Source organism: Rhinolophus hipposideros, assembly GCF_964194185.1.
Source record: "Rhinolophus hipposideros genome assembly, chromosome: 2".
Lineage (NCBI taxonomy): Eukaryota > Metazoa > Chordata > Mammalia > Chiroptera > Rhinolophidae > Rhinolophus > Rhinolophus hipposideros.
The window spans coordinates 101,348,094-101,364,335 of NC_138048.1; the positions used below are offsets into that span (position 1 = coordinate 101,348,094).

General features: G+C 46.7%; 1 protein-coding gene across 5 annotated transcripts in view; it reads left to right on the forward strand.

The window, feature by feature from the left end:
• Nucleotides 1–16,242, forward strand: part of ITSN1 (intersectin 1) — a 179,492-nt gene extending 163,250 nt beyond the window's left edge. For 4 of the 5 annotated variants that reach the window (XM_081070736.1, XM_081070740.1, XM_081070741.1 and 1 more), the window contains 9 exons: nt 2,483–2,666; nt 4,694–4,792; nt 6,183–6,350; nt 10,199–10,411; nt 11,587–11,708; nt 12,719–12,801; nt 13,132–13,215; nt 13,736–13,909; nt 15,747–16,242. In XM_081070736.1, coding sequence (XP_080926862.1) covers nt 2,483–2,666; nt 4,694–4,792; nt 6,183–6,350; nt 10,199–10,411; nt 11,587–11,708; nt 12,719–12,801; nt 13,132–13,215; nt 13,736–13,909; nt 15,747–15,895 — 1,276 coding nt within the window. In that variant the 3' untranslated portion in view covers nt 15,896–16,242. The remainder of the gene's footprint in view (nt 1–2,482; nt 2,667–4,693; nt 4,793–6,182; nt 6,351–10,198; nt 10,412–11,586; nt 11,709–12,718; nt 12,802–13,131; nt 13,216–13,735; nt 13,910–15,746) is intronic. The other variant, XM_081070743.1, reaches the window with a different exon arrangement.

Sequence of the window (16,242 nt, forward strand, 5' to 3'; positions counted from 1 at the left end):
TGGGTGACTTGTCCGAAGTCACACAGAAGGGGCGCTTGTGCCCGGGGCTGTTCTGTGGGTGAAGCGCAAGGTCCCAATGGAGGTTCCATCCTCACCATCCACCGTGGAAAGAATGTAGAACCAGGAGGCAGACATCCCAAGTTTTCGTCCAGGGTCCAGCATTTTCTAACTTGTTATGGGCAATTTCCTTGGGCAGATGACTCTCTGACCCTTTGTTTTAGAGCCTGTAGAGTTGTAGTATGGTGCCTGCCCTGACTAACATGCAGGGTCATTTCAAGGAGCCGGGGTGAGGAGTACAGCTGGCACATTGTCAATCACGGTCAAACGTGTTCGGGTCACGCCTCTCTCCCATCACTACATCCTGTGCTCTGTCCCCTTCCTCTGATGACCTGATTCATTTTCATCTTCCAGATAAAAGATTTAACAGAAGCCTTATGGGGACGTGATTTCTTTCCTTTTTTGTTTTTTTCCTTTTCAACATCTTATTGTGAAAAATATTCACTTTGTTGCATGGACTTGATTTCTTCATGCAAAGAAATAGCCCCGATGATGGGGAAGTGTTAGGGCCCCTGGCGGCTGGAAGAGGGGGGCGTTTGTGGATGAACTGAACTTAAGACAGAGCCTCCCAGAAGGCCAACTGTGAGCAGCCACGTATCTGCCACTCCTGACCAAGAGCCAGAGACAGCTTGTACTTAGGGGACATAGGACTTAGCAAACAGATAAATAGGAAGTAAATAAAATGAAAATAAAAGGGGGCTAACTGCAGCATATGTGTTTCCTACTAATGATGCCTCTGCTTGGGGATTAGAGCGAATGGCTGGCTCTCTTGCTGGTGAGCCCAGAGCTGAGAAATTTGTCTTTAATATGCAGAGTAGGGCGGAAAGATCTAGAGCCTTTTTATATTAAGACCCAGGTGCAGGCCCTAAGGCCAGCTGTCAGATGTGACAGCAGTAGGTAGGGCCCAAGTGGTGGAAACTGTCTTTTATCAACATCCTTTCCTGCCTCCTTGCCTGAAAAATTAAAAAAAAAAAAAAAAAAAAAAAAAGAAAATGAAAAAAAAGAAATAAAAGAGGCACTCAAAAAAAATTGTATTTCTTAAATGTAAAATGTTTGGCTTAACTTCTTTTTCACTTAAGAATAGACACAATTTTATTTTAAGCAGAAAACAAAAGAAAAATAAAATATCTATCTTGAGAGTAAATACAAGATGGGGAGAAGAAAGACAAAAAGGAATCCCTGATTGTTCAGACCATATAACTTATTGTCCCTAAAGTTTTTCTCCTTGGCTTGCTTGCCCAGTCCAAGGATTTTTGTTCTTTAACTAAAAATGTAGGTGAGAGAAAATAAAGAGATCTGAAGTTTTTAAAACCTAATACTGAGATTGCAGAGCCTCCTTGGAAATGACCATGAAGGCATGACCATGGCCATGAAGGCAGCCAAAGGAATTCATAGTGACATCCTCCCACCCTTATGTTAAAATCATATAGCATAGCATTCTATTTCATCCATCCATCCATCCATCCATCCATCCATCCATCCATCCATCCATCCATCCATCCATCTGTCTGTCCGTCCGTGATCACTAGGGTAGGAAGAACACGTTCATGGCCTCATATGTGGTGGTCCTGCCCTCAGAGTACACTGCTACACTTGCCGTGTAGAAGCTCAGTGCCCTGCCCTTCTTCTAGATGCTGGTGTTAGGAGTTGACATGTTAGAGTTGGAAGGGTGGAATGCACATACCTATGGGGGCCGTGAACTCTCAGACTGCAGCAGGACCCCAGAATCAACACTTCCCAGTCTCTCCTCGGTTTCCAGGATATAAATTGTTTGGGTTCATTGGTCCTTTATTATATTAATAGGCTTCTCTCTCCAGAGCTCCTCTTAATTAAGTCAACTTCAAATTAGCCATAGTCATAAAGCAGTGAACAGCACAGATGGTTCAGACATTTGTACCTGGCTTTGGGGAACATAATAATGGGATTATTTTTCTGTGGCAGTTGATCTACCATCTTAATTATGTTCTGTTTAGTCTGAAAATGAGCCTCCACGTCCCCTCTGTTCCCTGGCTACAATAACTTCCCTTGGGCCGCATTGGCCTGGAAACAGGCTCGGTGCTGGGACCATACCAGCTGGGGCTTTCACCACAGATAATCCGTAAAGTGAGACATTGACACAGGGATCCTGAGTTATTAAAGAAAGGATTCTCTATTTCTCTATAAGAAAAGATTGTTTTTCAATGTTGACCTGTTTTGTAAAGATTCTTTCAGAAGTTTTCCTTCCTAAGAGCCAGCAAACAGCCATCATGCCCAAGAAAAGTGCTCCGATGTAACCTCTGTGTAGCACTAGACTCACTTCTTTTTCTGTTCCTCGTCACCCACATAGACCCTTTAGTGGCCCTTGGGTTTGCGCCCCTCACACACATTCTGCTTCTGTGTGACCTGGCAGTGTGCCGTGTCACTGCTGTGTCATGTTTCCGTGCAGAGCGCTGAGAGTTCGCAAGAAGATGTCTGGAGAGAACATGCCCGTGAAGATGATCGGCGACATCCTGACGGCCCAGCTGCCACATATGCAACCCTACATCCGCTTCTGCAGCTGCCAGCTGAACGGGGCTGCCCTGATCCAGCAGAAGACAGACGAGGCCCCAGACTTCAAGGACTTTGTCAAAGTAAGGAGCCCCGGCGGAGCCCAGCCCCTGCACCAGCCCTGGCCACCAGTGGCTGTGTTTGGGCCACTGGGTGTGTGAGGGGCTAACTCCAATGTTTGGAAGCATATTTCTGCTCAAGGCCAAAAGGGACTGGGGCCTTGGTTGAATACTAGGGGGCTGGCACTAGCTGGCAGGTGTGGTTGTGACCAAAGGGAGCTTGGAGAAGAGGGGCCAGCCCTGGGCCTGGGAGCTTTGATCTGTCGTCCAGGTGTTAGTGGTGCTGTTTGGATACAGGTTTAAATTTTCCATCTCATTTGTCAGGCCCAGGAGGGCTGGTGGGTCTCAAGTTTCCGATTCTGTTTAATCTGAGCACCCTCAGTTCTTGGCTGGTCTCTGCCCTTCACCTGCAGAGGGAACGGCCAGGAGCCCCAGTGCACTGCTGGTTCCTTTCCAGCTTGGTTTTTCTTGATGGTCTTAAGCTCTAGGCAGCCCGTGGGGGTGAGTGAGGGATGCCAAGGTCTCTGCCTCGGGGGCTAACAGAGGTCTGGGAGCCACGTGTCCACGAGGGGACGTCTGTGGAGGTGCTGCTAGAGGCGCCAGGCCCTGGGTCTGCTGCCCTTGGCCAGGGTGTGTCCCCGCTGGCCACGCCAGCCCATATAATCAGCCTCTCTCAGAGGAGAGAAAAATAAGAAGAGAATAAAATAACTTCTCCTAAACAGGTACATTTGAATGAATAGACAACAACATAATAATAATGACAGACTTATCTTTGTACCTCATGCATTCTGGGGCCAGGCCATCCCTCCTCCTCAACGATTGTGTTTGTGGATTCCTCATTGCATCTCTTCTTAGCCATTGCATGACATACGCTTTCTCTTTCTCCCCTCCCACCCCACTGCCCTGGTGTTTCTCAACATGAAATGCTTTGATGTGCTGACTAATGAATGAGGCATTCTAAAATCATTCGAAGGAGAGAAATATTGCTAAGAAATTGACCTAGGATGGGCTGCAGACTGGAAGGCAGAGTCTGGGCTGCCAGGTGCCGCAGGCCACCCGGGGTTTCAGCCAAGGGTTGGGTCCTCCCTGGGTACAGGCAGGATGAGTTCATCGCTGGATGCACTTGAACTTCAGGGAGATGCTGACACCAGCCCAGGGAGGGGGCTTGTTGCCCCTTCTCACCTCACCCTTCCCCTCCTCAGCTTTCCCCACCCCATCCCTGTGGGAGTTTGACATGCCTTTGCCAGCTGCCAAGTGTTTCTGGAATAATGATGCCCACGGCTAGAGCAGGTTCAGGTGCTGACAGTTCTCAGGGCCTGGGGCCCAGGTTAGGGCAGCTGTCTGTTACTAAGGCATCCAGCCTGAATAGAGCCTTTGAGAGCTCAGCCACCACGTAATCCCTGTGACTTGTGGACAGGACCATCTTTGGGGATAGAAGGATTCTAGCCCTCCAGATGAGTTGACAGAATTGGCAAAAGTGGTGGGAAAAGGCAGGGTATCCAGGATGGAGACAGCCTGCAGGCCCCCAGACGGAGGCCCGTGTCTCATGTCCTGCCCTGTCTGAGCCTCCCCCAGGCGTGTGCAGGCTCCGCCCGAAACAGTCAATGACAATCAGCTCTTCCAGCATCTCTGGGACTTAAGGGACATTTTTATTCTGACCCTCTGAATTTTTATTCTCCTCGTTCCTGGGAATGTTATGAAGTTTTTGCAGATATCCAGAAGAAATATTCTCTAATCTCACCGCTGTAAGTAAGGAACTGTGTGTCCCATGGAAAGTGTCCCATGTGTCCCATGGAAGGAATCTGGAGAGCAGGGGTTAACCCTTGGTGGCTGAGTCACATCTTCAGGTCTCCCATTCTCCATCTGGAAAGTACCTCCATCCTGAACCAGGATAACTGGTCCGGCCCTTCCAACTCCAGGCTCCTCAGTTGTCATCCAACTAAATGAAACCATGCAATGGATGGGGAGTCCTAAATATAGCATCAATGTTGATGTCACCAACTGGATTTTGCAGATTTCTTAAATACATTTAACACAATCTCTTATTTCAGAGATTGGCAATGGACCCTCGATGTAAAGGGATGCCTCTCTCTAGTTTTATTCTGAAGCCTATGCAACGGGTAACAAGATACCCACTGATCATTAAAAATGTAAGTACCTGTCTTGCCTTTTCAGCAGAGGAATGCTTTCTCAGCATTTCAGGGACCCGGGGTCAGGGGCAGGTTCTGCAGCCAGCACACCTGGTATCTATTGTGTAGAAATCATATGCCAACAGGGTGTTGGAGACATGTGTGTGGTAACTTAGAAAGAAAAGCTGTTTGTCATGAAAAGAGCTAATAATATGCCGCCTTCGGCTGGGAGACCACGTGGCTTCTACCTTATAAGTTGGAAAGTGAGAGCTCAGTCCTTGATTCTTTCCCTAATGCAGACATAGTACCTTGAAGCCTTGATTTTCCTAGCGAGAATGAGAAAAAGAAATACAATTCCTACCACCCATCTTCAGAAAGCCACTGTGACAGAGACTCTATTTGATATTAGATGATTGTCGTTCTCATGTAACTTCAAGAAGCCAATACCAAAAGAAAGGAAAAAAATTAGCGTTTCAGAGTCCCCATCTGTAATCACTGAAAAGACTTAGACACCCTCTGAGCCTGAGATTAGTATCCACGGGGAAGACAGCTCCTGGAGAAAGCTTTTACATCTGCTTCCTTTTAGTAGAGAATTTAGAAACCCAGATCCGGACACTGGCGTGCTCATTGCTATCAGGGTGGTGTGGACTTTTGGGTCTCTCAGTGGTAGAGTCAGGAGATATATGTATGTAAATATATTCATACACACAAATTTACGTATACATATGTATACACACATATATTTATTTCAATGTCAACCTATGTGTATTATCATGTATACTAAAACCCATGTGCTCACAACAATACCTCCTATTCTAATCTAATACCACAGAATCAATTCTACGTAGCCTTCCTTCTTTCTATATATTTATAACTCCCTTCTCTATGAGAAGCCTGGCTCTCATTATCCTCAATACGTTTATGAATTGGCGGGATCCCCTTCTATGTAACAAATCATGGTACATTTATGTGACTGGCTTATATCGTGGCTGGTCAATGGCAGAGCAGGAAGAATTTCCACCTAGAAGGTCTAGCTCCAGAACTGGTGCTCTTATCCACTGGCTTGGAATGGTCTATGCAGAAAAACGCACATTCGCATTCACATCCAGAAGTGGAAGTACACAGACACCTGCCGCTGTGTGTGGGCTCAGGAAAAAGCCATTCTCGCGAGAGAAGGCCATGTGGGGTGCATAATGGCCCTTGCTGCAGCCACTGCCCTTCTCACACGCCAAGTATAAATAGTGTGACATCCCTTGTCTCCCAAAGGGGACCCTGCCAGCGAGGAGTGGCTGTCACGCTCCATGTCATTGCCTCGGTGGGTCATGTGGGCACCATTCAGGAAAGGTGTGTGCTGTGCTCTGTCCAGGACAGCGAACCCCAGGGGCTTGATGCTTTCTGTGCTCCCATGTAGATCCTGGAAAACACTCCTGAAAACCACCCCGACCATAGCCATCTGAAGCACGCCCTGGAGAAGGCGGAAGAGCTGTGTTCCCAGGTGAACGAAGGGGTGCGGGAGAAGGAGAACTCCGACCGGCTGGAGTGGATCCAGGCCCACGTGCAGTGTGAAGGCCTGTCTGAGGTTAGCGGCCGTGGGGTGGGACCCGGGCGTCCCCCGCTGAGCCTCCTCAGCCGGCCTGAAGGAGGACGAGAACGATCATGAACTGTCCCTGTCTCCAGCCCATGGCTTGCTAGTCTCTCTCTGGCTGCTTCTCATCGGCTATTTAGCCCATCCCCTGAGTTTTTAATTTCAGTTCTTTTCCTTTCCATGTCCAGCAGTTCTATATATTTTCTCTAAGCTGCTGGTTTTTCTTGTGTCTTGTTCCCTGCGCAAATGGCCATGCTTCTCATTTATTTCCTAATTCTTTTTAAACATCTGCCTGTATATTTCAAACCTGATCATTCCAATACCTAACGTATGGATCTCAGTCTTTTCTGTCTGCCGCTTCCGCTAGCCCTCGCCACACGGGCCTGTTGCTCTGTACGTACTGTGATTTTGGATCGTGGACTCAATGTTCCTTGGAACTTTATCGGTGGGATCTTTGAGGTCTGACGTTGCATTCCTCCCGAGAGGAATTAAATTTAGAGGGGTTTTAGAGATCACGTTAGTTGTGTGAATTGTGGTTGTAAACTTGTATGAGCTGCCTTTTGGTTACAAATTCTCAGGGGCATTATCCCCCCCACCCTCGACTTATGCCAAGGTCAAAAGCAAGCAAGTTTTCTTGCTCATCCCTTCTGTGCTTGAGTTTACTTGTCATTCTTCCTCTGGGGTCTAGCTTTTTGTGATCTCCTGTTAGATTGCTCACCTCACACGGGCCCTGCATATATCTCCTGTCGTTTGTACCCCACGTGGCCTTCAAAGTGAAAGCTCAAGGTCACCAGATTTAAGAGAGACCCTCAGGGCCAAAGCCTGCTTTGGGGGTTTCTCTTCCAGGGTGTGCATTTTCATTCTGTTTTTGCCCTCTGTACATTTCTTACTTTCATTTTTACCACTTTGCTTATATTTAAAAAGTGCATTTTTTATATTTTACTCAGTTTTTTAAATTTTCATTTGGGTGAGTCAGAGTATTTAGTCCACCATACTGACACAGAGGTCTCTCCTCTAGTTCTTTACTTTTCTTCTTGTCACTCACCTTTCCTTTAGTTTCATTCAGTCTTTCTGCCTGTTCTCTCTCTTTCTCTCTCTGCCTCTGTACACACAGGTACACACATTCACACATGTATGTATCCCATTCATCAGTGTTTACCAAAGTGCCTGGGCAGAATGTGTCTCCCCCACTCACTGTCCCTGTGGCTTCTTCCTTCTCACAAGCTTCAAGGCAGTCACTACCTGAGAAGCCACCACCAGTTCCTCCCTGCGCCACCTCCTGTCTGACTTCAGCGTAGGTGTGGGCTAATAAAGTTGTGGGAACAGCCCTGTGGAGACCAAGGTGATGGATGTGGGCTCCCATTTTGGAAGTCTGTGTTGATATGCAATCTCGGGGCTTCCATTGGTTGGTTGGCTCACTTATTCATTCATTCATTCATTCATTCATTCATTCATTCATTCAACATTTACTGAGCACCTGCCCATGTGTCATTGCTCGGTACTAAATCTGAGGACATGAAAATCAGTAAGATGTGACCTCCCCTCTCTCAAGGAGCCTACAGTCCTGGAGGGGTCAAACCAATATTTACAGAAAAATCTGAAAAATGATAGGTAGAACTAGGTGCCAAATGTGGGAACACATGAGAGGGATAAAGGGACAGTCATAGAGGGATTGGGGAATATTTGGAGAAGGTAGCACTTGGCTGGTGTTGAAGGATGAAGATATCTCTCCAGGAAAGAATCCAGGGGGATAGCATTTCAGTGGAGGGCACAGCCTGAGCAGGACATGGGTGAGGAATGGAGTGTGACAGCAATAAGGCTTTAAGGCAAGTTGAAGCCAGGATGAGAAAGGCCTGTGTATCATTGTGAGGAGCGTTAGCTTGATCCTGTAGACAATGTATCTGAGCAGTCTGCCCAGCAGAAATGCCACCATAGCAACAGGCACTTTGGAAAGGGACCCACCCTGAGTCTCATGGCTGTAGTCAGGGGGCCTCAGTGAGGACTGGCTCTTCATCGTAAAACATTAAGAATAAAATAAACTCTGTCATTTGCTTTTTGTGGCTTCTATACCCGCTTTGAAATAGACTGTTGTCCTTCTTTATCGATCAGTCTTTCCTCGCTTTCATTTTGCCTGTACTGTGTTCACAATCATGGAAAGGGGCCACGTTGCCCTCTGTTTCCTGGCCCAGATCTGGACACACACCAGTGATTAAGTTTCAGTTAAATGCTGTCGTTGGCATTCTTGTCTGTTCACAATTCATACGAAGTCAGTGTTAGCCTGGCCGAGTGGAGGCCCTAACCTTTGAGTATGAGTGAATGACACCACCTTTAAGTGATCCAAGTTGACTTTTCTTGATTCATTGTCCCCCAGTGGCTCGAACTCTCTCGGCAGGCCCAAAGGGCTGCTGTTTAAGAGAGACTGTCAGAGCCCACATGGATGAAGAATATCTTTTGAAGGCTCCAGCTGGGGTGTCACCTTTAGTCTTTTTGGCTCTCTCAGAGCCTCAGTGGGAGGCTGGAGGCCCTCCTTCTTCCTTGTACCTGAAAGCGAGGTGGAATGGCCACTCTTCCTTGGTGCCTATAGATCTCTGGTCACAAAGGCCCTGCCAATTCTCTCACATTGGAGGCAGACAGGTGGCCACCTGCATCTCTTGGGGGATGCATGTTGTGAACCCCATCACCTCTTCACAAATAGTGTCCTCGTGGAGGTCACTATTTCCTCACTATGTCCTCGTGAGGCTCTCTGGAGAGAGCCTCAACCTTGAATGCTGCTGGATGGAACATCTGGATGTGGACAGGTGGGGACCAAATGATGCCTGCCTGGATCATATCACTACCTGGGTACAGCTGTGGACTTCCCCTCCCTCAATCTCCCCTGCTGTCTAAAATAGACCATTGTCCTTCTTTATCTAAAAAGGGGACCTTAGTGAGGTCGTTTCTGCCTCAGTATCCCTCTGTCCCTATAGAACCTGATCACACGAGATGATAGAGCCTCCCATAGAGTGTGAGATGATGGAGCCCACTGGGATGATAGAGCGTAGGATGATAGAGCCAGTGAGATGATGGAGCCCACTGGGATGATAGAGCGTAGGATGATAGAGCCCTGTGGGATGAGAGGGCTGCATTTTAGTATTCAGGGCCATCTCTAAGGTTTGAGAAGTGCCAGGAAGAGAGCTATCCTCTTCGTGTTTTCAAGACCAGTGAGTTGGGTGAGATTTAATATGCACCAACGCAATATCTGTTCTGCTTGACTTTGAGGCATCACTCAGCACCTTGAGTTTTACAGTCATCTACATCCTAGGGGCCTGGATCTCAGCGGTACCTTGGAAAGTAGTATTTGTCCTGTGAAATTGTACGCAGAGAGTTGCTGCTGCTTTTCAGAAGTCCAAAGGACTGTTTGAACCTGTGCAGGGCCATCACTGGAGCAGGTTCACGCCACCTCCAGCGGGCCACTGTGCACACAGCACATACTCATCGAGGTAGCTGAGAGCTGAGTATTTTCTTCCTGGTGTCCAGGTTCCCACACATAAAAGGGAGAAGAGCACCAATTACCCAAAGACACTAGCAAATCCCTAGGGGAAAAGCATTAGGAATCATAACCAAGACTCATCTTGATGCTCGGAATCCCAGAACCATGCCTTTGACCTACTGTGACTTCTTGGCTCCAAAAGGCACTGCCTGGAGTCTTTAGAGCAGTCCTTTGCTGTGAGCCTCAGCTACAGGTCCACCTGGGCCCAGCCCCAGCTGCTGATGGAGCCCATACTTTCAGATGCACAAAAACCAAAATCAAAACATGACCTGACTTCACTGTGTCTTCTTTGGATTTTGTTTTCCTTTCTCAGCAACTTGTGTTCAATTCAGTGACCAATTGCTTGGGGCCACGCAAGTTTCTGCACAGTGGGAAACTCTACAAGGCCAAGAGCAACAAGGAGCTGTACGGCTTCCTCTTCAACGATTTCCTCCTGCTGACCCAAATCATAAAGCCCCTGGGCTCTTCTGGCACTGACAAAGTCTTCAGCCCCAAATCTAACCTGCAGTATAAAATGTACAAAACAGTAAGTTGGATTCTAGATTGCCATATCAGGGTTGATGTGTGGGGGAGGAGAAGGCTTCCACAGGGAGTCAGAGTATCAGCAGAGTTCTGGGGCTGTGGTCTAGAGGAGAAGGTGAAGGGCTGAGCCAGGATTTAGGGTGCAGTTCCAGTACAGGCATACCTCGTTTTATTGCTCTTCGCTTTATTGCACTTCACAGATGTTGCGTTTTTTTTACAAATTGAAGGCAAGACCCTCCACCAGCAAAAAGATTACGACTCGCTTTTTTTTTTTTTTTGCTTTATTGGAGAGGTCTGGAACTGAACCTGCAATATCTCGGAGGTGTGCCTGTATTATCAGAAAAGGAGCAACACTCAATTTGATTGACAGAACATCTATTAGCTGCCAAATGTCTGCTGTGGGTTCCCCAGACATGACAAAGACACACCCTGCTCTGGCGGGGCTCACGTTCGAGGTGTACAGATGAGGCAGGAGTGGGAAAGGTTGGGAGTAGAGCCCCCACTGTGTGTGAGAACTTACCTTCCAAACATTCCCAGATCCCCCTCCAAACTCCACAAAGTAGCATGAATCATCTGTGCCCCTCACCTTTTCCCATAATAGCCAATCTAAACGGTCCACGTGTGGAGAATTCTCTAGGCTGCTTACTGGGTCTGCTCCTCTGCGCATGTCTGTTTGTGTGTCTTCATGTCATGGGATTTTGTTTTTCTAAATTTGTCTCTGTGGGGGTGTTCTTATAGATGAATTTTCTCTGAAGCAGCTGTTAGCATTATTTGGCAGTAAAGAATAATGTACCTAGGTAGTTTGTCACTAGCCGCTTTGTATGAAAATCTTTGGAGGGAATTTCTTGAAGTAAAGTTGATGGAGGCTGTTTGCTGATTAGGATAAGCTGTGGGAAAAACAGACCAGTTATTCTGAAGAACTTAAAAAACACCTGCAAAATAGAGGGGGAGAAAATCCATATTTCTAATTTGTAACATATGAAAATTGATATAACACAAAATCATTATTCCACTAGAGTTTACTGGGACACCCATAGACACACACCCTCACCGTCAGTCTAGGGTACTGGAAACACACACACTCACACACACACACACACACACACACACTCATACTCACAGTTTACTGGAACACACAGACACAGTTTAGTTTTATAATGCCTGTGCATTATTTTTCAGCCTATTTTCCTCAATGAGGTTTTAGTAAAATTACCCACTGACCCTTCTGGAGACGAACCCATCTTCCATATTTCCCACATCGACCGCGTCTACACCCTCCGAGCAGAAAGCATAAATGAAAGGTAAGACCTGCCACCTCCCTGGGCCTGAGCACCAGGACCACGGGGGACATTTAATTAATCAGCAGGTCCCGATAATCCCCCAGTTGCAATACCATAATCTCTGTCTGGAGAGGTCAGGGGAAGTCTTAATGCTTTCTTCTAGAGCTCGCAAAAATTTGACATGTGGCATGAATTTTTCAAAATAAAATGAATTGAAATTAATTTTGCTTGAGAATTCTTTTTTGGTAGAAATTGTCAGCATTCTTGAAGATAAATGGAGCATGTCAGGTTTCCCAGGTGGCAGAAACCAAAAGGAATGCGATTTAGGGATTAATAGGACCACCCAAACCCAACCCTCTCTTCAGCTGGCTCGCTTGGACAGACATTCTGGATCCTAGAGCTGTGGGTATTTTGCTTCAATCATGTATTCAAGACTCTGTCCCGGAGCCAAATGAAATAGATCATTTTCTGAAGGGTGAACTTGACCCAAGGCCAACATTCCAAAGAGCATTTGTGCCAAGTAAGAAAATTGGCCAGAGTTATTGTACATATGGTTCTCTGAAAAATGAAGAAGAAAATGTCATGCCAAAATGCTTGCCCCAGTGTGTGTTTGCTCCTTCATGTAAAGTGTTTCCTTATCTGGGAAATGGTGTTCGTTCTTCCCTTGGATGGTTTAGTAGGAGAGAACCTTCTGGCCTTATTGGATTAGGGAAATACGTGATGCTTTTCAATAGGGGAGGGAGAGGAATTGTGTGCCTACATTGCCTCTAGGACGGCATTTATCATAGATTTCCTTGCTTGCGGACAGCAGTGCAGGGGTTGAATACATCAATAAAAATGTCACACATGCCTTTCTTATTAATGGTAAGAATAATTATTAGCATCATGTGACATAAATCCAGGCTTTCTTTCCCGAGCCTTTGTTGTTAAAATCAAACAAACAAAGCAGAATCCTGGAAACTGCACTGAAACAGACCTGAAGCCTTTCTCCAGAGTTCTGTTTGGCACCTTTCTGTCTTTTCCTTTCCAAGGACTGCCTGGGTGCAGAAAATCAAAGCTGCTTCTGAACTCTACATAGAGACCGAGAAAAAGAAGCGGGAGAAGGCGTACCTGGGTAATGCATTGCTCCCCAGCATGGAGCGGGCTTCCTGCAAAGCTGGGGCAGAGGGCCATTTGATGGGGCCCAGAATCCTTAGAGCTGGAAGATGGGACCAGAGGTAGAGAAGCCTGAGATGGGTTGGAAGTGGGGGGGAAGAGAGAGAGTGGGGTGCAGAATGAGGAGTGGAAGACAAATTCCAGGAGCAAGGAAGCAAGTGTTTAAGGAGAGGAGAGTGGAATTCTTCTTGAAGGGGGGCAGGTACACAAAATAGAGCACGAGGCAAGCAGGGATGGAAAGGTGTCAAATGTTAAAATGAAACATGTATTGTTTTTCCTGCTGTCATAGTCCGTTCTCAAAGGGCAACAGGGATTGGAAGGTTGATGGTGAATGTTGTTGAAGGCATTGAGCTGAAACCCTGTCGGTCACACGGTAAGGACCCAAGAAGGACCCCGACCTCCCAGCACGTGTTCAAGGTAGAAGCCTTTTCTGCATCCTCCCCACCCCCTGCTCCTGGCTTTAAATCAAGCGTGCTATTTCCAGAATCCCAAATTTCCTTCTAGAATTGGTTTTTCTAGCACTTACTAAAAACCTAGAGGTTTATTTCCTTTTTTATTTTTTTTAAGTCCTTTCTGCTGTTATGTTTTTCAGAGAGGTCAGAGAGGTCTGAGTGGCTGCCTTAGATGCAATCTAAGGCTAATGCAAAGAGACAGGAAAGGCCTAGTTTCAAAGCCCACTCATCTAATTATTTATTCTTAGTTTTATTATAATGCTGAATTGTGGGAGTTTTGTCCTGGATTTTCCATTTTATGCCACTTACGAAGCATGGCAATGGAGGGGTATAAAAATAGGTGTAGAGGAAAGTGCTACCCACTGTGGCGGTGACCCCACCACACTGCGCCCAGAAGAGCCTGCGGCCTGGCAGGAGTTGAGCAGGCTCTGTTCACTCTAGGGAAGAGTAACCCATACTGCGAGGTGACCATGGGCTCCCAGTGTCACATCACCAAGACGATCCAGGACACTCTGAATCCCAAGTGGAATTCCAACTGCCAGTTCTTCATCAAAGACCTGGAGCAGGAGGTCCTCTGCATCACGGTGTTTGAGAGGGACCAGTTCTCTCCAGATGGTGAGTAGAGAGGGCCCCCTTCACCCTCCCCCTGCCGTGGGGCCTTCCTCCTTCCCCGTCATGAGTAAACGTTTTCTATCTGGAAACTTGGTGCCCAGAATTGCTTATGCTTCCCTCCAGGGAGATGAGAGTGGCATAAGACAAGACTCAGCCTCCCCTAAAAGGAAGCCTTCTGTGATGCTGGTGCACCTCAGGGAAGTTGGACAGAGCATGCTCAGTCTAGAGTGGTCCAGCTCCCCTAGACAAACACCATGGTCCTATGTTTCCCCAAAGCTGGTGACTGCAAAGAGGGCTACCCCCAATAAACTTCAGCCCAGCCCATGAGTCCTTGGCCATAAGCCAGTGGTGAGAATGGATAAAACTAGCCAGTTGAGCAAGAAGAACGTTAGCGTACAATAGGTGTGTAGCAGAATCAATCAGTGTCCTTTGGGTGACGTTTCTGGTTAATCAAATGGATGGAACTGTGTTGGGTGCATGCTGCCTTCAACCAACTTCCTCTTTCTGCTTTGAGCCTAGAAAAGAATGGATCTGGCCAATGATTCCAATAAACTCTCTTCCTCAACCTAATAAAAACCAGAGAGTACGTTTAAAGATTACCGTCTCAATTTAATTATATTCGACTGAGGATAATTAAATGCAAGGAGTGAGGGTCTAATGCTAGCATGATCTGTGCAGGGCTTAAAACGTTCCGTGTGGCTTTTGTCTTTTAGAACTTTCATATGAATTATCTCATGGTGAGTAGGTAGTACTGGTCACCTAGCTGGCTATGTTAGGGCATTGCCAGGGCAATCTGACTCCCTAGTCTGGGCTCTTCACCACTGTTTTATTGTCAGTTTTTATTCTGACAAGTGAAGATTTGAGGTTGAGTTGTTTTGTTTTGTTTTGTTTTATATTGAAATATCATGACACAATGACAACTCCACTAGGGTGTAAGTTGAAAATCCTAGTGTTGTTCTTACATCAGAGATTACTTCCATACCGTGCACAGAGGGAAAAAACAAACCTGTATCTGTCTACCAGATAAACTTCCCACGTTTTAAACGGGAACATTGAAAAAATGTTGTTTCCTATACAGGAGGGCCTGGATCATAGTATATTCCAATAATAATTGTCAAATGAATAAGTGAAGGAATTAATGGGCAGGAGGCCCATGGAACAACATTGTGTATTTCCATAGCATTTAAAAAATTTTCAAACATAGTCATATCCATTCTCATACTGACATTCAATATTTGTGAAAAGTGGTGTTGAGATTGTTCTGGGAGCATTGCTGGAAGCATGCAGCTCCTGTGCTGTCCCCTCCTTTCCTGTCCCCTCACACTTGCGCTCTGTCACATGGAGAGGGGCATATCAGAACTGAGCCAGTTCACCATCCTTGACTTTTCTGAAAGGGGCACAACATCACAAAGCACGCTCCTGTGACAACCTCTGAGAGAAATGGCTGTTCCACTTTTGTCCCAGAAACAGTTGTCTTTCTTTTCTGTGATTTCTTTAAATTCCACATGCACTGCAGATTGGGCAGCTGATACGACCTCTGCTTTTGCATCACCTGCCAGGCAGTTTATAGCCCTTTGGAGGGCTCCAGGTGTGGAGGAAATCATGGTCTATGTTTTCAGCTCCTTCTAGATTCTCCTTTGTCGCCCCTGGCGTCCTTTTCTTTTCACTCCATTTAAAAATTATCCTCTGTCATTGTAATTCATGGATTCCTGCAAAACAAGCTAGCTCCCTTTTGGAAGAAGGGAGAGCATAACCATTTACTGGGAAATTTCCAGTATGCCAAATACATGCCTTGAAGGGAAGGGATCCGCTCTCTGAACAGGGTCTGTTCTCCTTTCAGATTTTTTAGGTCGGACGGAGATCCGCGTAGCAGACATCAAGAAGGACCAGGGTTCCAAGGGTCCAGTTACCAAGTGTCTTCTGCTGCACGAGGTCCCCACAGGAGAGATTGTGGTCCGCTTGGACCTGCAGTTATTTGATGAGCCATAGGGAGTGGGCTCAGGGCCTGCTTCAGTTCCAGCCCGAGCCAGCAGATGCCGTCTGCAATCGATGTTGCTTTTCTAAGACCACCATTTGGTGTTCAGCCACAGGGCAACAGGACGGTGAAGACAGGCCCATTACTGATTCTGGGAATAATTCTTGACAATCCTTCTCCCCCAGACAATTTCCCATTTTATGAAACAAACCTCTGTTTCCTTTGTCTTCACTTCAGGTCTCACCATGGCTTCTAAGGTCTTTGAAATCCCATAGCTCCCAGCCAGGTTTGGTTGGGAGTCTGGCCCGTGCCTGGGTCTGAGGCACGGGTCTGCTTACTATAAAAATAGATTTATAAATGC